The 24330-nt window shown below is 43.0% G+C and overlaps 1 protein-coding gene across 1 annotated transcript in view; it reads right to left on the bottom strand.

Moving 5' to 3' along the window:
- The window catches only part of tescb (tescalcin b), a 46269-nt gene that overhangs the window by 21518 nt on the left and 421 nt on the right, over positions 1-24330 (bottom strand). The window contains exons 2-4 of the mRNA XM_073065489.1: positions 17122-17191; positions 16932-17012; positions 16158-16294 (exon numbers count right to left, since the gene is read on the bottom strand). Of these exons, the coding sequence (XP_072921590.1) occupies positions 16158-16294; positions 16932-17012; positions 17122-17191 (288 nt within the window). The remainder of the gene's footprint in view (positions 1-16157; positions 16295-16931; positions 17013-17121; positions 17192-24330) is intronic.

Genomic DNA, 24330 nt, shown 5'->3' with positions numbered 1-24330 from the left:
CATTCTGATACTGTGCAGTTTTGATTTCTATAAAACAGGAATGATCCATACATCCTATAGGAGGCCTTGTTTCCATGTTGTGTAACTATGATTTTGAGACCTCAAAAGGTGCCATACTTATGCATAAATACTACCTCATACAAAGGAAATTTTAAAAAATTAAAGTTCAAAGAATATTTATTATCGAAGTATGTATACATTATACAGGTTCAAGGACAGCTTTGATTGCACCTCCTCTATGATAAGATGGACTCTTGACCTCACAATCTACGTCATTATGATTGTGCATTTTATTGTTTACCTGCACTGCACCTCTGTGTAGAATTTCCACTTTAATCTGCATTGTATTCTTTCTCCTCGTTCTATCTCAGTGCACCGTGTAAAGATTGGATCTGTATGCAAGTCAAGCTTTTCACTGTATCCTGGTTCATGTACCAAAAATTAGCCAATGCCAATAATAATATTCTGTAGACCTAGAGAAGGATCTGCCACAGTCATCTGCGTATCTCCTAATATCAGAATCAGGTTTATTATCACCGGCATATGTTGTGAAATTTGTTGTTTTGTGGCAGCAGTACATTGCAAAACATAATAATAAAAACTGTGTATATTTAAGTGCAAAAAAAGTAGTGAGGTAGTGTTCTTTGGTTCAATGTCCGTTCAGAAATTAATGGCAGGGGGAAGAAGCTGTTCCTGAATCATTGAGTTTGTGCCTTCAGGCTCCCGTATCTCCTCCCTGATGGTAGCAATGGGAAGAGGGCATGCCCTGGGTGATGGGGGTCCATACTCATGAATGCCACCCTTTTGAGGCATTGCTCCTTGAAGATATCCTGGATGCTGCGGAGGCTAGTGCCACGATGGAGCAGACTGAGTTCACAACCTTCTGCGATTTCTGTCCACTGAGCCCTACTTGCTGTTGCTATGTTCCATCACAATTTCCTTCTATAAACAGCAGATCCAGATTTTCCAATATTAACTTTTGCTCACAAATCATTCAATGAGATGTCCGATTTTATTTTATTGTGTTGACATGTTGCTGTCCAGGAAATAGAAGTTTTCAAATGACTTGTTTTATGCAAGCATAATTACATTTATCTGTTATTTTTATTGCTGTCAATGGCTTCAATACTGTCTTATTTGAAGAGCTCATCTTTCAGGCCCGGATGAACTAATGCCTTGCCTAAATTTTCAGTGATGTGGGTTGTTTGAGTAACAGAGGGTAAACTTGAACAGTAACTTTCCGAATAGGAAGTTTGACCACATTAATAGTTTGTTTTTGATGGGCAAGAAGTTCTAAACAGTTTCTGTCGTATGATTTAAAGGAAAGCCGAAATATATTACTTTATCAAAGGAATGTTTATATTTAGCATTTCTCATTTAAACAATGGAGTCTCCAATGACAAACTCTTTCCTCCATATTTACAATATACAGTTGGCAGTCTCTAAAAATCTGTTAAAAACAGAGTTCAGCAATGGGGAAATTATTTTGCAAATGAAATAGGGGAAATGATGAAAACTTAATGTTCTCGTTTAACTTTGACCTCCTCTGCGTGCACATACACACTCTTTCTCTCACTCTGTCACTCACGGACACACACACACACACACACACACACTCTCTCTCTCTCTCTCTCTCTCCCCACCCCCCCTCTCTCTCTCTGCCATATGCTTGTCTCCAGATCTTTCTATTCTCCATTTTTTTTTTGCTGTTCTGGTTTCCTGTTCAAGAACTTCAGCCTTTCTGCGGCAGAAAAAAAAAATCTACTACTGCATTTTGAACAGTAGCTTGGCAACCAGCTTCATCCTCCTTCAGGTAATGTACATCCAAGATTTTGCTTCACAAACAACACAGTGACATCCAGAATCTCCTCAAGAACTTGTGACTGTCAGTTGGGCTGTGGCCAAGGGGTTAACTACTATCCATCTGCAGTGTTGCAATGTCCTCACATTCTCCCAGTGCACTCAAATTAGACAACATTTCCTGTAATATTTTGTAATTTCAAAACATTAAATTAACACACAGTGAGACCAGGAGTCCAGGAATGTGGGTGTAACTTCATCTTTTACTTTAAAGTGAGGCATGTGCGTATCCTGTGCTAGCATAATGATGAATGCAATTAAAGTATTTTTGCACGTAACCCATAATTAATTAATTAAATGAACAAGGATGTTCATTTATATATTAAACAATATATGTGCAAGAGTAATCAAATATTATTGAAATACTAAATACAGAACACTCCTCCCTGCTTAGCTGTACTCCAACTCAATAAAAGAGTGCACCTCAACTATATAATACAACTACTATACAGACATCCACAGCATAGTAAATTTTAAGTTGTCCCAGTCAGGCCTAAAGATTTAATTGCTGTGGAGGAGTTCTTACTCTTGAGGGATAATTCTTTCCTGACAAGGGGGATCACTCTGCTTCGCTTTGTGACCATAAACAATCTCAGGCTTTGGGGCCTCCTCTGTGGTGGCTGTAAGAGTTGACTCTGAGTTTGCAGGCAGTGGATCTGAAAGCGGTAGCCACCTTTCTTCTCCCTTTCTTTCTCTGGATCTACTTCGACTTGTTCCCCTTTTCTTCTCTTTCTCACGTTCCTTCTGTCTTTCCCACCACTCTCTTTCTCGTTCACATTCTTTCCCTCCATCTGTTCCCTCCTTTTTCTTCTTCTATTTTGTGCAACTTGATCTTGGGAAGGTCCATTTAGTTCACTGGAGTATTTTCTTATTAATGCTTCTATTGCTCCCTTTACAATCTGATCTCTCCTCATGGTTTCCTCGTCCGCAACATCATCTGACAAATCCTGTTTTCGTATCTCCATTGACACCTTTTTGGCCTTCAATTCATCCAGCTGTGCTTTGATCTTTGCACCTACTTTTACAAGCAGCTCTTTTTCTCCCACTTGAAGTCATGCAATAAGCTTAATGCACGCACAAGAGATACTGGTTCTTTATACTGACAAAAGCCAAAAGCTTGCTAGTATTCTGATGCTCCTTGAACTCTCTTCCAACTTAAACCCAAGCCACATTTCACAAGTAGCTACCTAGTTATCATAGCAGGAGCTTTCTCAGATATGTTGTAGTCTGCTTTTGCCACTTTCCTCTGAGCAGCATGGTCCTTCCTTGGCCCAATATGCTTCCAACCAGAGGCACAGATGCTGGCTCCAACACATGTTCGCCCTCCGTTGGGCAACGTTTCGTGATGTTTGGCATGGAGACAGTTATGGCATCATCCAGTACCTTTCTTAATTTACTCTCAGTTGACTTTATTGCAGGGGATGTGGCAACGCAAACGCTGGATGGATCTCCAATCAAGTTGTAGTTTTCTCAGCCGCTCCACAATGCTGATCCTTCTGTTTTATCACATACAAGCTCAATGTGGCTTGTTGGTTGTTGTATTTCACAGTTATGGATGTCATTACCATAGAAGTTATCTATTCTCCTGTATAAGTTCTTGGTTGAATATCTTCAGGTTTCAGTTTGATATCATTAAATGAATATGCTGTTTGCTTCTGGCATAAGCCATATTGCGTGTCTATTGTTAATTTTCACACTATTAATCTCAAGGCTACACAGTCCTGTGTCACTCTCATCATTATCAGATTTTTCATCAATAGCATGCAGCATGATTTTTCCTCAATTAGCCTGCTGAGTTCCTTCAGCATTTGTGTGTGATGCAGATTAGTGTTCTTTCTGAAACTGCACCTTGGCTTTTTAGCATTTTCTCTTCACCTGTGCAGACCATTTATTTTTGTCAACCTGACATGCTCTTTGTTGCATTTTCTGCAAGTTTTGCCTTCAAATCTGCATTTGTTTGGTGTATGTGAGCCCCTGCCACAACTCTTAACACAATTTGTTCGCCCATGTAGGTTTCTGTTTAGACGATGCAATTTTGCTCAAGCTCACTTTCACTGCCACTCAACCATGTCTCTGTCTGCAGTTTCCATTGAAACAGTGATTTCCTCTGCTCTTTTACATGTAAGCTGTGCTTCAGTTTGGAGCTGTTTTTTGAATGCTTTGTTGCAAGATTCCACAGACTAAACAACCTCTCAGTGCATCATTCAGCCTTTACCGAACTGACAATGTTCAGACAATCTCTTCAATTCAGCCTCATACGCTGAAATAGACTCCCCTTCCTTTTGATTCTGCTTTATGAAGTATAAAACATTCTGCATTCCACAATACCTTGAGTTCTAAGTGTTCCTGCATCACTTTTACAATAGTAGCAAAGCTCATTTTTGATGGTTTGGTTGGAGCAGTTAAACTTTTGAAGCAAACTGTATGCCTTTAAACCCAATAAACTCAGCAAAATTGGCAATCACTTCTTATTGGCTATTTTGTTTGTTTCAAAATACTGTTCCAATGAGCCAATTATCCATTGTGCAGTCAAACTCATCAATCTTTCTGATGTAGCCAGCCATTTCTGATTTTAAAAAAAGATTATTATCACCTGGTACTCACTCTTAATGAACCTGCAAATTCTTATGTTATCTTACTTTAAAAAAAAAACTCAGTTGTGTATTCCTTTCACGTGCTTGCTACTTCTGTTTTAAACTCAACCATTTCTCCATGTGCTGGGTTGTTCCTTTTAGACTTGACTGTTCCTCGCAGCAACGTCTCGCTCTGTTTTAACAGGTGGGTAACCATCTTGGGTTGGTTTTAAAAATACCTTGTTGCCAATGTAATGTTCTTTAATTTCAAAACATTAAATTAATTCAAAGGAATACCAGGGGTCTGGGAATGCAGGTGTAACTTTGTCTTTTACTTTAAGTGAAGCGTGCACGCATCATGTGGTAGCATGATGATGAATGGAATTTAAATATTTTTATGCATTACTCATAATTAATTAAATAAACAAGAATGCTTGATTAAACAATATATATACAAGATTACATAAATATTATTGAAATATTAAAGACACTGCATTTCTGTTATTACATTTCCTGACTTTTTAACTCTCCTAACAGTAGGATACATGGTCTGCACAACATTGTGGGCCGAAGGGCCTGTAATGTGCTGTAAATTTCTATGTATGTCCACATCCCAAGACTCCATTCCACCAAATACTACACTGCAGCACTTACTACATCTGTTTTCAGTACTGCTTTCAGTATTCCCAGATCCCGGAACTTCTGCTTCCAACTACTCTTAAGACCCCAAAGCTGCCTTCCGGTGTCCAGTTCTGTAGCGCCTTGCTACTCCACCCAAAGTGCACTAACCCTCGATCCACACCATACCAAGAAACCACACTCTCACGCCATTATGTTACAAGCAGGAACAACTAATATAAGGGGGGCATAATATTATGGTGATTGAAGAAAAGTATAGGGGGATGTCAGAGGTAAATGCTTTTTTTTACACAGAGAATAATGGGTGTATGGAATGCTCTACCAGGGATGGTGATAGAGTTACAGTACTGTGCAAAAGTCTTAGGTGTATATATATATATAGAGAGAGAGAGAGCTAGGGAGCCAAAACTTTTGCACAGTACTGTAATAATTTTATGTATTCTGCTGTAATGCTGCTGCAAAAAAAATTCATGACATATATGAGTGATAATGATTCTGATACGGGTCTCTATTGTGGACTTAGAGTTGGAATCATAGTTGGGAAAAGGGGAAGGAGTGGGAGGCACCAGAGAGACATTCTGTAATGATCAATAAACCAAATGTTTGGAATCAAATGACCTAGGGCTGGGTGTGTCCACACCCACACCACCCTCCCACCCAGGCCCTCCTTCTCTGCTTGTCCCACACCCCTCCCATGGTGCTCCACCCTCGCCATTCCCAACATCCTTTGCTCCCCCAGATTTACAACCTCACTCTCTGCTCCATGTTGACGAATACAGTACTGTGCAAAAGTCTTCAGCTCTCTGGCTGTACGTGCGCTTAAGACTTTTGCACAGCACTGTAGATACATTCGGGGCATTTAAGAAACTTTTAGATGGGCACACGGATGATAGCAAAATGGGAGGACTACGTAGGAGTGAAGGATTAGAATTATCGTAGAGTAGGTTAAAAAGTTGGCACAACATGGACGGCCGAAGGGCCTGTACCATGTTGTACTGTTCTACATTTGTTCTAAGTCTGTTGGCTATCCAGATTTGGAACCATTCCCACTATTTGCATGTCTTGAACATCTGGCGATGATGCAAAACATTGAAGACATTAAAACTCAGTTACAGCTAAACAAACATGAAATCACCAGCGTCTTTCCTTCGAGATTCATTGGTGATTCATCTTCATTATTCTCACGATGAGAAGATTACTGGCAATGCAGGCGTTTGTTCCCCCTTCCCTCATCATCCCAGAACTGAGGAGACGGTTCAGGGACCCAGCACGCTGATGGCCCTGGAGTCACATATAAGGCAGCTCAGGTAAGGGTAGCTGATCTCCTACCTTGAACGACATTACTATACTAGATGGGGGTTTTTTTCAGTAGCTTCATGGCGACCTTTCCTGAGACCAGCTCTTTTTCAAAAAAAAAACTCTAGATTTTATTGAATTTCTTTGGTTTAAATTTCCTAGTTGCCGGGACAGTATGAGCGCACATGACTCAGCATCTGTAGTAACGAAGTAGTAAGACCCTAGTGCACAGAGAGCAGAATAAGGCCAATTGGCCCATCAAGTCTGCTCTGCTGTTCCATCATTGCTGATTCTTAGCCCTCTCAACTCCATTCTCCCGTCTTCTCCTTGTAACTTTTGACACCCTTGCAAATCAAGAATCTATCAATAAATATGCCTAATGACTTGGCCTCCACTGCCGCCTGTGGGAATGAATTCCACAGATTCACAGGCTAAAGAAATTTCTCCTCATCTCTCTTCAAAAGGGACATCTATCTATTCCGAGGCTATTCTGGCCCTGGACTTTCCCACCATTGAAATCTCCTCTCAACTTACACTCTGTCTGAGCCTTTCAATATTTGATAAATTTCAATGAGGCACACACCTCCCCAGTCTTCTAAACTCCAGCTAGTACAATCCCAGAGCCATCAAACTTCCCCAATAACCACTGTGTCACCATGAACTCACCACCTCACTGTGGAATAATCACTTACTTCAGAAAGATGGACCATCAAGCACAGTGACGACAATAATTGCTGCTCATGCCAGCAATGCCAAACCTCAGGAACTAATTAAAGGAGAATAATGATACAAGTGCTAATGTGCAAAACTGCAGAAATACCTGACCTGGCTGGTTCCCATCCCATGCCCGTGGGGTGTGAGTTTGATGTGGTGAAGATAATGGAGAAGAGTCAGGGAAGACCAGATCACAAGTTATCTTTAACTATTTAACAAAAATTTGTCTTTCATATTACATACTTGTGCTTTGCTAAATTAAGAGGGCAGTACACCAGTGCTATAGCTGATCTGAATGATACACTATATAACCATTAAAACAATCCATCAGCAATAAGCTTGAGTTTCTCCAACTTTGGGGCCACACCTATCTGAACTATTTTCCAGATTTTCTTTCCACCTTGTTCCAATACCGCAATATAACAACGACTGATTTTCAAATCAGTGGTTTATCAGTGCACAAGGAAGATAAAAACTTCGAGAGAGCTGAGGGAAATATGCAGAGCGTCGAAACGAAAAACCGGGTTACATTCCATTCACCTCCCACCACCTTGTCACACTACTATGCAAATTACTTTGACTTTGCCAGTATCACAGTTGGATATCTTCCAACACCACTGCAGTGGAAGAGATTTCCATATGAATTTGGCTTTATGAACAGGAATTCCGTCCTTTTTATATCAACAGTTTAAACTCTCAAAATGATGAAAGAATCCCTGACGGAGTTGAACCAAATAAAGGAAAACCGACATAGACTCTTGTATCTTGTGCTGTCTTTAATTTATAGTTATCTTCTCTATTTCTGACCATTAATTAAAAAGTAGGTCTCTATCTGTTTTTAAAATAATTAGTGCTATTCCTGACTGAATGGGTAAAAGATTACAGTCAGGCGCCAGGTTGTAGGGTTCCAATCGTGAATATTATTCATAGCCTGAACTATTCAAAGGTCAGAAATGAGCACAAACAGTGGGTGGAGGAGGATCACAAAAACAGTGGACAGGAGAGGATCAGAGAGGCTGTCAATGACGGGAGAGCAAGCGGGGGCAGGGAGATCAGCCGGAGAGCGAGTGAGCCCGCTCAGCTCCACCCGGCCTCCGACGGCTGTGATTCGGGCTGGGGGTGGGTGGGGAAGGAGAGAAGGCATATGCAAACGCCCTGTTCACATCCGCCAAAGGTGCCTGCAGCCCCGCAGCGGATAGCAGGTCCATCCTCGTCCATCCCCTCGGACTCCCGAACCCGCATTTGTGTGTAGGGGATGTCCATAGGTTTGTAACCTAGGAGGACGTATATTGCAAAATTGGTGAGTGAACTGGTAAACATTGTGTTTGACGTAATATCTCTCAGTCACAAAGTAGTAGAGTAGATCATTCCTTGTATGAAACCCACACATTTGAATGTTATAATCTCAGTTGAGCTATGAACAACCTTGCAATATCAGCCACTCTACACTGGCTAACGCACTTGAATATTGAAGGAACCTAGAAAGAGTGGAGGCAGAGAGGATGTTTCCTATAGTGGGGGAGTCTAGGACCAGAGGGCACAGCCTCGGATGTCCCTTTAAAACAGAGATGAAGAGGAACTTCTCCGGCCAGAGGATGGCGAATCTGTGGAATTCATTGCCACAGATAGCTGCAAGAGGCCAAGCAATTGGGTTTATTTAAAGCAGAGCTTGACAGGTGCTTGTTTCAAAATTTATGGGGAGAAGGCAGGAAAATGGGGTTGAGAGGGATAATAATCAGCCATGATTGAATGGTAGAACAGGCTTGATGGGCCGAATGGCCTGATTCTGCTCCTTTGTTTATTGTTTAAGGCCATGTACCCAGGCAATGACAAAATCCTTGCAACACGCTGCTTGAGCGAAGATGGGTGAAACATTATCAAACAACAGGAAGTGGTGCAGTACGGCAAATGGATTTGTTTTCACCTGATTGAATTTTATTCATCTGTTATCTCCCAAAAGAAGGAAATAACCCATGATCAATTTGTATCCATTTAATCACACAAAATAAACATTTTAGCTTGGGCAGCATTCCACAAAATACAGTTAAATGGCTAATACTTTTAGGTGAATTGTTTTATAAGTAATTGCACCAAAGATGATCTTGTTGACCACGTTGAAAGCTGTGATTTGGATTTTATATTGCAGGAAACAACTGCAATGGATAAATCAAGGTCACATGGTACTTTTCAGGAAAAAACCTATCAGCTCTGGTTGACTGACGGATGCTGCAATGGCTGGATAAGGTGCAGTATTGTGTCTGAGGCAAGTGCAACAGGATACCCAGGGGACAAATGATTTAAAGTAGTCATTGCATTTGATCACATAGTTCATTTCCACCGACAAATATTTGCCATCAGTACGTAAGGGAAATCCTGCCTTCTACAAGTGGCTCCTGCTCCAATGTAATATCAGGCATGCTATACTCCAGTGAGCTTTGTGTGACCAGGAGAAATTGGGATTGCCTTTGATAGGGGACAGCCTAAGTTGGTTAGATAAAATCTAGGACAGAGCCCTAAGTTTGCAGTTAGTCGGATCAGCAGCTGCAGTGCAGTTAGCTCTGAGGTTGTGTTTCAGAAAACACAAAATGAGTTCAGGTTTCAAAGTTGGTGTTTGGAGAGAATATTGGTGAGCACTGCTAGTGGTGCAGCTCAACCACTTTGGTTCCTGGGTTCGATCCTAACTTCGGGTGATTTCTGTCTGGAGTTTGGATATTCTCCACGTAGGTTTCTACTTCCTCCCGAATCTCATTGATGTGCTGGGTTATTTGGCCTTTGGAAATTCCACCTTAGTGTGGGTGACTGGCAGGAGAATTGGGGGAGCTGACGGACGTGAGCTTTCATTTCAAGAAGACTAGAATATAAATGCAAGGATGTAATGTTGAGACTTTATAAAGCACTAGTGAGGCCTCACTTGGAGTACTGTGAGCAGTTTTGGGCACCTTATCTTAGAAAGGATGCTCTGAAACTGGAGAGGGTTAAGAAGAGGTTGAAGAAAATGATTCCAGGATCGAATGACTTGCATATGAAGAGCGTTTGACGGCTCTGGGCCTGTATTCACTGGAATTTTGAAGAATGAGGGGTGACCTCATTGAAGCCTATTGAGTGGTGAAAGGCATTGACACAGTTGATGTGGAGAGGATGTTTCCTGTGGTGGGAGACTCTAAGACCAGAGGGGTGTCCTTTTAGAACGGAGATAAGAAGGAATTTCTTTAGCCAAAGAGTGGTGAATCTGTGGAATTCTATGCCCCAGGTAGCTGTGGAGGCCAAGTCTTTATGTGTATTTAAGACTGAGGTTGATAGATTCTTGATTGGTCAGGGCACGAAGGCAGGAAAGATTGGGGCTGACAGGGAAGTTGAATCGGCCGTGAGCAGACTCGACGGGCTAATTCCACTCCTATATCTTATGGTCTTCCATATAAATGGCCATGAAACAAAGAACGTGTTCAAACAAAAACATCAAACCCCATCCCCACGTACAAAAAAATCACGCAAAAAGAACGAGCGACAAACAGAATATAAAACTCAAAACTGATACGTACAAATACAGACTCAATGAACTGAATAGCTTCCTTATACATTGAAAGAAAAATAAAGTCTGATCAGTTATTTATGTGCTGAAAAAGATATGTGATTTACTTTTATACCTTTACTGTTCATTTACCCGTTTTACTCACATAAAATAAGTTCAGTCTGGTTATAGATACACTAAGCCTTCTTCCAATGAGAGAAGAATTGTGTGCAAGAAGGTGGTACTTTCCTGTAAATGGTGTACAGAGGAAATAAGAGCTTTTGTTTTGTTTCTGGACATTTCTATTGCTTGATAGTGAACAGCTATGAATCATATTCCGGTTATGTGAGTGACCAGTCACTCTGAACAAGAGAAACTAGCTAACGTAAAAAGGTAAACATTGGGCAGCCACCCTGAATAACAGATGATTGTGTGGGATGGTATTTGGAGATCTTACAGCTGTTGCCACACAAATATTGGACATGCACACTTCTCAGCATTACTCTACACCGGGGATCATGTCACTGAACCCACTTATAGGAGACAAAACTTGTCTAAAACTAACCAGCTTCTCATGGGAAGTCCCTGTGTGACCTAACCTATCCTGAGTGGAAATGTGAGCATTGAAGTGTGGTTACCCTTGCCACTGCTGGTATATTGTTTGCTTGAGATAAAGGAATGAATCCACACCTAATAAAAATAAATATTTTAAAAATAAACTCCGAGCTAACTTTACTGCGTTGACCCTTATTGTGTCTGAAGCAGTTTTGCTATGGCGTTAAACTTAGTATAAGAGGAACGTCACGCGTGCATCCTGAACTGAGAAATTCTGTAGCAGAAGGACAATTTAATAAAGCCGGCATGCCCTCTCTTTTGTGATAAACTCACTTTCCTTCCAAACATTTCCCTCAATTGTGATTCCAAAGAGTAGGCATTTCAATGAGTCATGCTGATCTTTTATCTCAGTACTACTCTGCAATATTAATCCTAAATCCCATGATTCCCTTCATCTCCACCACAAGGAAAGAAGCCCTTGGCAAGCTAAAGCTGGCTAAGACTCTGAAGTCCTGAACCTGCAAGTAAGAAGGTGCCTGGTGAGATAATGGATGTGTTGATTGCGACATTTCCTGCTTTAGGAAGGGTCTCAAAGCATTGAGAAACTGCAAATAAATTCTTCAGGAGAGGTAGGAGACAGATCAAAGATTCCAATGATTTTTTTAAATGAATCTTTGAATCTTTTGTTCATTCCTTAAGAAAGGTAGGAGTCAGACAGTAGAGAAATGTAGGTGATTAAGCCTGATGTCTGACATTGGGAAACAATGCAATTCATCTTTAAAATAGTCAGAAAAGTGGTTTCTCCTAGTTAAAATGGGAGATGAGGAGAAGTTTCTTCTCTCATGTGCTCACGAACTTTTGGAATCCTCTACACTAGAAAGTTTCAATCGTGCGGGTCATTGAAGATATCCAAGGCCTAGATCGACAGATAATTGACATTTAGGTGGTATGAGCAAAGAGTGAGAAAATGGTACTGGAATTGGAAATTGATTGTAAACAAGGGGGGGGGGGGGGGAGAGTGGAAACCTGATTGGATGAGGACTAACCAATCAGAAGCGACAGGCCATGATGTTATAAATATCACTGAACTAGACATGCCCAGGCATGATGAAGATGGAAATCTGCAGATGCTGGAAATTCAAACAACACACACAATGCTGGTGGAGCACAGCAGGCCGGGCAGCATCTATAGGGAGAAGCACTGTCAACGTTTCGGGCCAAGCCCCTTCGTCAGGACAAACTGAAAAGAAAGATACTAAGAGATTTGAAAGTAGTGGGGGGAGGGGGAAATGCAAAATGATAGAAGACCGGAGGGGGTGGGATGAAGCTAAGAGCTGGAAAGGTGATTGGCGAAAGGGATACAGAGCTGGAGAAGGGAAAGGATCATGGGACGGGAGGCCTAGGGAGAAAGAAAGAGGGAGGGGGGAACACCAGAGGGAGATGGAGAACAGGCAGAGTGATGGGCAGAGAGAGAGAGAGAAAAAAAAACAAACAACTAAATATGTCAGGGATGGGGTAAGAAAAAGAGGAGGGGCATTAACAGAAGTTAGAGAAGTCAATGTTCATGCCATCAGGTTGGAGGGTACACAGCCGGTATATAAGGTGTTGTTCCTCCAACCTGAGTGTGGCTTCATCTTGACAGTAGAGGAGGCCATGGATAGACATATCAGAATGGGAATGGGAGGTGGAATTAAAATGTGCGACCACTGGGAGATCCTGCTTTCTCTGGCGGACCGAGCATAGGTGTTCAGCGAAATGGTCTCCCAGTCTGCGTCGGGTCTCACCAATATATAAAAGGCCACACCGGGAGCACCGGACGCAGTATACCACACCAGCCGACTCACAGGTGAAGTGTGCCCATCACAAAGGAGCTTCCCTTCTTCCACCATCAACTCTGCTCTCAAACGCATCTCTCCCATTTCCCGCACATCTGCCCTCACCCCATCCGCCCGCCACACCACTCGGGATAGGGTTCCCCTTGTCCTTACCTACCACCCCACCAGCCTCCAGGTCCAACGTATAATCCTCCGTAACTTCCGCCACCTCCAACTGGATCCCACTACCAAGCACATCTTTCCCTCCCCCCCTTTCTGCTTTTCGCAGGGATCGCTCCCTACACGACTCCCTTGTCCACTCGTCCCCCCCATCCCTTCCCACCGATCTCCCTCCTGGCACTTATCCTTGTAAACGGAACAAGTGCTACACCTGCCCTTACACTTCCTCCCTCACCACCATTCAGGGCCCCAGACAGTCCTTCCAGGTGAGGCGACACTTCACCTGTGAGTTGGCTGGTGTGGTATACTGCGTCCGGTACTCCCGGTGTGGCCTTTTATATATTGGTGAGACCCGACGCAGACTGGGAGACCGTTTCGCTGAATACCTACGCTCAGTCCGCCAGAAAAAGCAGGATCTCCCAGTGGCCACACATTTTAATTCCACGACCCATTCCCATTCTGATATGTCTATCCATGGCCTCCTCTACTGTCAAGATGAAGCCACACTCAGGTTGGAGGAACAACACCTTATATACTGGCTGGGTAGCCTCCAACCTGATGGCATGAACATTGACTTCTCTAACTTCTGTTAATGCCCCTCCTCCCCTTCTTACCCCATCCCTGACATATTTAGTTGTTTGTTTTTTTCTCTTTTTCTACCCATCACTCTGCCTGTTCTCCATATCTCTCTGGTGCTCCCCCCTCCCCCTTTCTTTCCCCCGAGGCCTCCCGTCCCATGATGCTTTCCCCTCTCCAGCTTTGTATCCCTTTTGCCAATCACCTTTCCAGCTCTTAGCTTCATCTCACCCCCTCCAGTCTTCTCCTATCATTTTGCATTTCCCCCTCCCCCCACTACTTTCAAATCTCTTAGTATCTTTCCTTTCAGTTTGTCCTGACGAAGGGTCTCGGCCAGAAACGTCGATAGCGCTTCTCCCTATAGATGCTGCCTGGCCTGCTGTGTTCCACCAGCATTTTGTGGATGATGAAGGTGGCATAGTTTGCCATTGAAAAGTTGGTTATAATCAATACCTGTACCTGGCTGGAAGCCCGAGAAGATTTTGTCATATACTTCAGGAAGGCACTAGATCCCTTTTCAGTGGGAAAATACATTCACAGCACTAAAGAGATTCACCAGGATGTTTGCCTGCAATGGATGGTTTCAGCTACAAGGAGAGATCAGTCAGGCTGGGAATGTTCTCAGTGCAAGAGGCAGAGGGCTGACGTTAAAAAGTTTTATAAAATTACCAGGGGAAATAGCCACTCTTTTTCCAAGGGGAGGGAGTCTAAAAGAAGGGTTCATATGTTTAAATGATGGGGGAAATATTTAAAGGGGCATGTTTTTCATGCCTGGTGGTGGGTAATTGGAATATGCCAGTGGTGTTGGTATAGACAGATACAATCACAGCATTTGGACAGGTAAGTTCAAAGCTCAAAGTAAATTTATTATCAAAATTCAGATGTGTCACCACAGAACCCCGAGATTCATTTTCCTGTGGACATACTCAGCAAATTGAATAGTGACTGTAACACGATCAATGAAAGATCAACCAGAGCTCAGAAGGCAACAAACTGTGCAAATGCAAATATAAATAAATAGCAAAAAACAACAAGAACAAGAGATAGCAAGATAAAGAGTCCTTAAAGATAGATAAATAGAAACTTTATTGATCCCCAAGGAATTTACAGTGTCACAGCAGCATTACAAGTGCACAGATATTCAAACAGTAGAGGTAAGAGAGAATAAAAAATAAGTTACCTCAAACAGTCTAACAGGAGGGGTCATCACTTCCCTGGATATAGGTTGACTCATTATAGAGCCTAATAGCTGAGGGTAAGAATGACCTCATATAGGGTTCTTTGGAGCAGCACAGTCGTCTTAGTCTATTACTAAAAGTGCTCCCCTGTTCAGGCAAGGTGACATTCAGAGGGTGAGAAATGTTGTCCAAAATTGCCAGGATTTTCCATAGGGTCCTTTGTTCTACCACAGCCTCCAGTATGTCCGGTTTGATTCCTTTAACAGAACCAGCCTTGCTAATCAGTTTATTGAGCCTGTTGGCATTACCTGTGTTGAAGCCATTTCCCCAGCACACCACCGCATAGAAGTACTGGTGACAACAGACTGGAAGAGCGTGTGAAGGAGAGGCCTGCATGCTCCAAATGGCCTCAGTCTCCTCAGGAATTAGAGGCGACTCTGGCCCTTCTTGTACACAGCCTCTGTGTTGGTGCTCCACTCACGTCTGCCATCCAGGTGCACCCCCAGGTACTCAGAGTGAGTTAATTGGTTGTGGGAGCATTTCAATGGATGGACAAGTGAGTGTAGTTATTCCCTTTCGATCACAAGCCTGATGGTTGAGCATGGCCTGGGTGGTGGAGGTCCCTAATGATGGATTCTGCTTTCCTACAACAGCATTTCATATAGATATTCTTGATGGTGGGGAGGGGTTTTACCCATGATGGACTGGGCCATATCCACTACCTTTTGTAGGGTTTTCTGTTTAACTCATTGGTGTTTCTATACCAGGTCATGATGTAGCGGATACACTCTCCACTACACATCCAAGGACCAAGGCCGTACATGAATAGGAAGAGAGGGATAAGGTCTAAAAGCAGGAATTTGGCATTTGTGTATACGTTCATTTCAGCTTGGATGAGTTAGGCCGCAGGGCTTGTTCTGTGTTGTAGCTCTCTTTGCCTTACGAAGCTTCGTACAGCAATGACAGGGCCAGACGCACATGTGTGGAATTTGAACTCTTCACTTGACCACTCCACATTTAATTGTTAAATATGAGGCACACTTCATAAGCACCGCTATCGCAGAATTGACAGCTATGCACTAGTGTCTAAAAATACATCCCAGTACAGCAGGCATGAAGCAGCTCTAGCAGTCTACAGATTTCCAAGTTAGTTCATTTAGTATTTTTAGTTTCTTGTTCTCTGTTTTAATAATACTTTATAACTCCATAAAATGTATAGTTCACATTTACTAGTACACAGAGAATACAACTTGTTAGGACTTACATTTCAATTTTTTCATTTTGCATTGTTCTAAATCCTCCGCTGGATGATCCTCGTCCATATGTTGGAAATATGATAACGTGGTCAGAAAGTTTTCAAATGTGATTTCATCAACTGATTTTGATGTTAAGCCCAGATTTCTAAGTAGATATACCAAAATGTTAGGGTGAAATTATTATGTCATAGGATTTGCAGCATTTTTAAATTTTACGATTTTTTTTTTGCTGTTGTACAAATTTTGTCCTAGGAAATGAGTTTTTCCCCATTTTAACCACCCATTATTCTCCCTTTCAATCCCAAGGTCAAACCAAAGTTGCAGAGTATGCTGTTTCTGTGTTGCATTTTTGTGGTTTCTATAAGATCTTCAGTTTTATTCTGTATTTTCACATATTCTTAATGCTATTACAATTTGATTACAAGTATCTAGGAGTTTGGGTTGGCAGATGGTGTGGTGCCATCAGCACCAGGCTTCGAGGTGAGCGGTTCTGGGTTTAAATCCGGCCAGCTCCTTGCACACCTTCCCTCTGTTCAGCGTTGAGCTAGCAATGTGGCCTTGCAAAAAATGGACAAAATACGAAAGAGACATCAAGGCTGCTGCCCAAACGCAGAGAGAGGAAAAGCATAACATTTAAGAGTTTAGGGAGACTTCCATTCTACTAATATGCATTTGATTTGTAACGGAATGAAATGAACGTGGACCAGCCTACCAAAGTGCATTAATGGTTGTATTAGGCAGCAATCTGTAACTAACATTATTTTATAAAGCTGAATACTTACCTCCCATCAAAAAATGCATTGACGATTCTTGACTTAATGGGATTATTGTCCAAATCCTGAATGCTGTCAAAGCTACTTTTGCTGTAAGCATAAAGTGGATAGGTACTTTGTGTGAATATGCAGCTGATCTGGGAACATTTCCAATACAAAGATTGTTACAAGATGATAATTTTCTCAAAGAATATATTACCTCATTGTAGGCCTCCCATCAGATAGGTGTAAGAACCTTCTATGGAGAATTTCAATTTGCTCTGAAGAAACTGGAAAGAATGAAATTCTACATATGAAACTTCTCAGCCACAGAGCCACAATCCCATTCTTAACACCCTGTGTGGTTTCCTGCATTGTAGAACTGACCGGGTAATTGCAGACCCATAATTCTCTGTTTACTTCCCTCCATAGATGCCGCCTGATCTGCTGAGGTCCTTCAGCATTCACTGCATTGCTCATTAATCTCAATCTATTATTTTAGATCTCAGTTTAAATAACTAGGAGGACACTGCCAATGAAATATGATACAGCCATGCCCTCCTGCAGGACTTCAGAGATTTAGTTCACGTAAACCAAAATGAAAACTAGATGATTCCACAAAAATGAAAAAAATCTGCAGATGCTGGAAATCCAAAGCAACACACGCACACAAAATGCTGGAGAAACTCAGCAGGTCAGGTAGCACCTACGGAAAAGAGTAAACAGTCAGTCCATAGCCTCCTCTACTGCCACATTGAGGCCACACTCAGGTAGGAGGAGCAACACCTTACATTCTCTTTGGGTAACCTCCAACCTGGTGGCATGAACATTCCTTTCTCAAATTTCTGGTAATGCCTCCCCCCTCCTCTCCTTCACCATTCCCCACTTCCCTCTCACACCTTCTCTCTGGTGCTCCTCCCCCTTTCCTTTCTCCCATGGTTTTCCACCCTCTCCTGTCAGATTCCCTCCTTCTCCAGCCCTTCATCTCTTTCACCAATCAATTTCCCAGTTCTTCACTTCACCGCGCCCACCCTCATCTGGTTTCACCAATCACCTTCTACCTTGTATTGCTTCCCTTCCCCCAACACCCCCTCCCCCCCCCCCCAGCTTCCTCCCCTTCCTTTCCAGTCCTGAAGAAGGATCTCGTTCCAAAATGGCGACGGTTGACTCTTTTTCATAGATGCTGCCTGACCTGCTGAGTTCCTCCAGCAGTTTGTGTTGTTTTAGATGATTCCACAGTTCCTAACCATTTTTATTAAAACAACCTGTTTTTTATCGGGCTAGCAGCACCATGTTTGACTGAAGAGTTCTGCAGATAATTATCTTGTTAATTACAGAGGGGTTTCTCTTCTCAGTAATTAGTTGTTGGGGTGCTGGAATTTGTGCTTAAATAAAAAAAGGCGAAGTTGGCACTTGTGTGTCACCAGTTAAATAGTAAAGCTTGGAACAACCACTGTACTTTCGAAGATAGTTAGGTAATATGTATGAATTTTATGTAAGGAAGCAGAAAAAAAGTAAAACCACTTATTTGTGGGGTCCAGGTGAGGAACAAGCTTTGTAACGGTGCTGTTATTACTGTTAGTACCGAGTGTTGGGTGGGAGTTTTGATGATGGGAAAACCGCTGTCCCTGTTGGTCTCTCCAACTTGTACAACGCAATTTGAGTGCAGGAGCTGTTGGTGTTGATGCTACTGTATTCTGTCAGTGATCAAGGAGAGTGGAGTGGGCCGGGATGTGCAGTGGAATTATGGAACATGGAAACAGGCCACGGAAATCAGCGGGGATCTATCCGCTTAAGGCTTTTTGCCTGGTGTTTGGCTGATAGGTGATCCAAGAGTCAAGTTTATTTATGATGTGTACTTCAAAACATACTGAAGTGTGTCATTTGCGTGAACGATCGACACCCCCGAGGGTGTGCTGGGGTAGCCTGCAAGAGTCGCCACACATTCGGTCACCAACAAGTGCTCTCATCGAGACACTTGTCAAATGCTCACAGAGACCCTGCTTCCACCAGGCTCTCAGACTGTGAGTATAATAGGTATTCACCACTCTCAGGGTGACAATCTCCTGCACAGCACCCCTCTAGATCTCTTATCCCCTCTACCATAGGATTTGCGAACAGTCCATGAACAATACCTCACTGTTCCTCTCCTACATGCTTTATTTATCAATCTGTCTGTCTGCTGCTGTGTCTGGTAACGATTTGTTAAGCCTGCACTGTACCGCTGCCACAAAACAGCATGTTTTTATACACATCAAGCATGGCCCCTCTTAATCTCCTCTGTTCCAGAAATAAACTGACCCAGTCTCCGGGGAGTGGAAAGGGAAGGGAGGGAGTGGGCCCTCCCCACAGGCTGTGCAGCGCAAGTGTGTGGGAGGCCCATCCTCCTCGTGTCTCAGCCCGTGCGCCTTTAACCAGGGAGCTGCCCTTGAAGCCGCTGGTTTCAGGCGCCCCACGCCCCAGCCTGGCCCGTTCCTGAGGGGACACTGCTCAGGGACAGTGGGCTGGGCTTAGTGTCAGACTGCAGAGCAAGGGAGAGCATGAGGAGGTTTGGGGAGGAAATATTGATGGGGGAGGCTAGTGAGGTGGACAAAAGCTTGCTCTTTACAGGAAAGTAAGGATTAAAAACAAACCAGACACACACACACAAACATATTTCTGAATCACTGGGATCTCTTCTGGGGAAGGAACTATATGATCAAAGAGGACAGGTTATAGCTGAACACGAGGGAGACCAATATCCTTGTGGGCAGGTTTGCTAAAACTTTTGGGGATGATTTAAGCTAATTTGATAGGGGGATGGGAACCAGGGTGATAGGGCTGAGGATAGGGCAGTTGGCATACACGTCGATACAGTGTGTAGTGAGACTGTGAGGAAGGACAGGCAAATGATGCGGTAAAATTCCAGTCAGAGGGATGAGATGAAGTGTAACATGGGACAAAATCGAAAAGGGTGATGAGTACAGGACTGAAAATGTTATATCTGAGTGCACGCAGTTCATGGAACGAGGTCGCTGATCTTGTCGTGCAGTTGGAGATTGGCAGGTATGACATTGTGGACATCACTGATTTGTGGCTGAAGGAAGATTATAGTTGGGAGCTTAACATCCAAGGATACACATTGTATCAAAAGTACTGTCAAGTAGGCAGAGGGGGTGGCGTGGTTTTGTTGGTAAAAACTGAAATTGAATCTTTAGAAAGAGGTGATATAGGATCAAAAGATGTAGAATCCTCATGGGTAAAGTAAGGAACTGCAAAATACCCTGGTGGGAGTTATATGCAGGCCCCCAAACAGTAGCTAGGAAGTGGAATATAAATTACAATGGGAGATGGAAAAGGCATGTAATAAGGTCATGGGGGATTTCAATATACAGGTAGATTAGGAAAGTCCGGTTGGTGCTGGATCCCAAGAGAGGGAATTTGCAGGATGCCTAGGAGTTGGCTTTTTAAAAGCAGCCTGTGGTTGAGCCCACTAGAGGAAAAACAGTTGCGGATTGTGCAATGAACTAATGGTTTGATTAGGGGGCTTAAGGTAAAGGAACCCTTTGGAGGCAGTGATCAGAACATGGTAGCATTCACCCTGCAGTTTGAGAGGGAGAAGATAAAGTCAGATGTATCAGTATTACAGTGGAGTAGAGGGAATTACAGAGGTAGGACAGAGGAATTGGCCGAAGTTGATTGGAAGGGGACACTAGCAGGGATGATGGCAGAACAGCAATGGCTGGAGTTTCTGGAGGCGATTCAGTAGGTGCAGGATAGATATATCCCAAAGATGATAGGGAGGATGAGGCAACTGTGGTTGACAAGGGATCAAATAAGGTATATAATATAGCAAAAACTAGTTGGAAGTTAGCGGATTTGGAAGCTTTTAAAAACCAACAGAAGACAACTTAAAAAAAAGCGCCATGAGGACTAAAAAGATGAAAGGTAAGCCAGCCAGTAATATAAAAGAGAATACCAGAATCTTTTTCAGATATATAAAAAGTAAAAGAGAGGTCAGAGTGGATATTGGACTACTAGAAAATGGTGCTGGAGAGGTCGTAATGAGGTCATATAAATGGTGGACAGACATATTAAGCATTTTCCAACAGTCTTCTTTGTGGAAGACACCAGCAGTCTGTCAAAATTTTGAGAGTGTGAAGGGACAGAAATCAGTATAGTTGCTATTATTAACAAGAAGGTGATTGGGAAGCTGAAAAGTCTGAAGGTAAGTCACCTGGACCAGATGAACTACACTCTAGAGTTCTAAAAGAGGTAGCTGAGGAGATTGTGGAGGCATCAGTAATGATCATTCAAGAATCACTAGATTCTGGCATGGTTCCAGATTACTATGAAATTGCAAATGTCACTCCACTCCTTACGAAGAGAGGGAGACAGATGAAAGGAATTCTTAGTGCAGTTAAGCTGACTTTAGTGGTTGAGAAGATGTTGGAGTCTATTACTCAGGATATGGTTTTGGGGTATTGGAGGCGCATGATAATGTAGGCCTCAAGCCAGCATGGGGAAACCTTGCCTGAGAAATCTGTTGGAATTCTTTAAGGAAATAACACACAGGGTAGACAAAGGAGAGTCAGTGGATGTTGTTTACTGGGCTTTCCAAAAGGCCTTTGAGAAGGTGCTGCACATGAGGCTGCCTAACAAGATAAAAGGCCATGGTATTACAGGAGAGATACTAACATGGATAGATGAATACAAGGCAGGAGACAAAGAATGGGAATAAATAGGGCCTATTCTGGTTGGCTGCCGGTGACTTATGGAGTTCCATAGGGGTCAGTATTGGGACTGCTTCTTTTCATGTTACAGGTCAACGATTTGGATGATGGAATTCATGGCTTTGTAGCCAAATTTACAGATGGTGCAAAGATAGATGGAGGGTAGTGTTGAGAAAGCAGGAAGTCTGCAGATTGAAAGAATGGGCAAAGAAGTGTCAGATGAAATACAGTGTAGTTCGAATTCAATGTTGGTATTCATTTTGAGAGATGAGAATACAGTGACATGCAAAGGTTCTGGCACCCCGGTCAAAATTTCTGTTACTGTGAATAGTTAAATGAGTAGAAGATGAACTGATCTCCAAAAGTCGTAAAATTAAAGATGAAACATTCTTTTCAACATTTTAAGCAAGATTAGTGTATTATTTTTGGTTTGTACAATTTTAGAGTGAGAAAAAAGGAAAGGAGCACTATGCAAAAGTTTGGGCACCCCAAGAGATTTGAGCTCCCAGATAACTTTTACCAAGGTCTCAGACCTTAATTAGTTTGTTAGGGCTATGGCTTGTTCACAGTCATTGATAGGAAAGGCCAGGTGATGCAAATTTCAAAGCTTTATAAATACCCTGACTCCTCAAACCTTGTCCCAACAATCAGCAGCCATGGGCTCCTCTAAGCAGCTGCCTAGCACTCTGAAAATTAAAATAAATGATGCCCACATAGCAGGAGAAGGCTATAAGAAGATAGCAAAGCGTTTTCAAGTAGCTGTTTCCTCAGTTTGTAATGTAATTAAGAAATGGCAGTTAACAGGAATGGTGGAGGTCAAGTTGAGGTCTGGAAGACCAAGAAAAGTTTCTGAGAGAACTGCTCGTAGGATTGCTAGAAAGGCAAATCAAAACCCCCGTTTGACTGCAAAAGACCTTCCGGAAGATTTAACAGACTCTGGAGTGCTGGTGCACTGTTTTACTGTGTAGCGACACCTGCACAAATATGACCTTCATGGAAGAGTCATCAGAAGAAAACCTTTCCTGCGAACTCAGCACAAAATTCAGCATCAGAAGTTTGCAAAGGAACATCAAAACAAGCCTGATGCATTTTGGGAACAAGTCCTGTGGACTGATGAAGTTAAAATAGAACTTTTTGGCCGCAATCAGCAGAGGTATGTTTGGAGAAAAAAGGTGTCAAATTTCATGCAAAGAACACCTCTCCAACTGTTACACATGGGGGTGGATCGATCATGCTTTGGGCTTGTGTTGCAGCCAGTGGCACAAGGAGCATTACACTGGTAGAGGAAAGAATGAATTCAATTAAATACCAGCAAATTCTGGAAGCAAACATCACACTGTCTGTAAAAAAGCTGAAGATGAAAAGAGGATGGCTTCTACAACAGGGTAATGATCCTAAACACACCTCAAAATCCACAATGGACTACCTCAATAGGCGCAAGCTGAAGGTTTTGCCATGGCCCTCACAGTCCCCGACCTAAACATCATTGAAACTCTGTGGATAGACCTCAAAAGAGCAGTGCATGCAAGACGGCCCAAGAATCTCACAGAACTAGAAGCCTTTTGCAAGGAAGAATAGGTGAAAATCCCCCAAACAAGAATTGAAAGAATTTTAGCTGGCTACAAAAAGCATTTACAAGCTGTGATACTTGCCAAAGGGGCTGTTACTAAGTACTGACCATGCAGGGTGCCCAAACTTTTGCTTTGGGCCCCTTTCCTTTTTTGTTATTTTGAAACTGTAAAAGATGGAAATAAAAAAGTAATCTTGCTTAAAATATTAAAGAAATGTGTCACCTTTAACTTTATGCCTTTTGGAAATCTGGTCATCTTTTACTTGCTTAGCTATTCACAGTGACAGAAATTTTGACCAGGGGTGCCCAAACTTTTGCACTCCACTGAATAAGAGCAAGGATGGGATGCCGAGGCTTTATAAGACATTGGTCAGACAGAACTCGAAGCGTAGTGAGCAGTTTTGAGCCTTTTATCAAGAAACAATGTGCAGACATTGGAGAAGTTCCAGAGAAGGTTCACCATAATGATTCTAGGAATGGAAGGGTTAATGTATGAGGCTTTGGGCCCGAACTCGCTGGAGGTGTTTGACAGGTTCTTGATTAGCCAGGGCGTCGGCTACGATGGAATGGCGGAGCAGACTCGATGGGCCGAGTGGTTTATTGGTCTTATACAGGCACCTTATACAGTATACAGATACACACGTACGCGCAGACACGCCACACTCAGAGTTCACACATAGTTAACAAAGCTAGCATCGGCGGGCTTCACTCGTAATTCAAGGCATATTTCAGAGAAAGTTGCTGCGCGAAATCAGGGCGATGGGTTTGTGGGACTCCCGCAGCCGCCTGGAACCGCTGAAAGATTCTTCCCTCGGCGGACGCTGCCTGACCAGAAGCGCTTCCAGTATCTTGTGGTGTACTAACTGGAAGCAGCTGCGAGCCGTTCCACTGTGATGGACTTTATAGACCGGTGGGCTCCGGTTCGGTGCCCGGTTGACGCGATCTCACTCCCGCACAGTGGCTGCGACGCAATTCCTCTTCGCTGAGCAGGGGAATTCGGCCAGCTTCCCCCCGGGGTCACCACCCGGTAATGTGGGGGGGGGGGGGTGGTGGCGTGCGGGGGCTGCGGACACTGTCCACTTGCGCAGCCCCCAAACTCGGTGGGCGCTCGCCAGCGAGCCTCGCGTGACAGGTGGGGAGATGGATC

Source organism: Hemitrygon akajei, chromosome 14 (genome assembly GCF_048418815.1).
Source record: "Hemitrygon akajei chromosome 14, sHemAka1.3, whole genome shotgun sequence".
In the NCBI taxonomy this organism is placed as follows: Eukaryota; Metazoa; Chordata; class Chondrichthyes; order Myliobatiformes; family Dasyatidae; genus Hemitrygon; species Hemitrygon akajei.
Note: the sequence above shows the minus strand (reverse complement) of the source record. Positions and strands in the feature narration are given on the sequence as shown.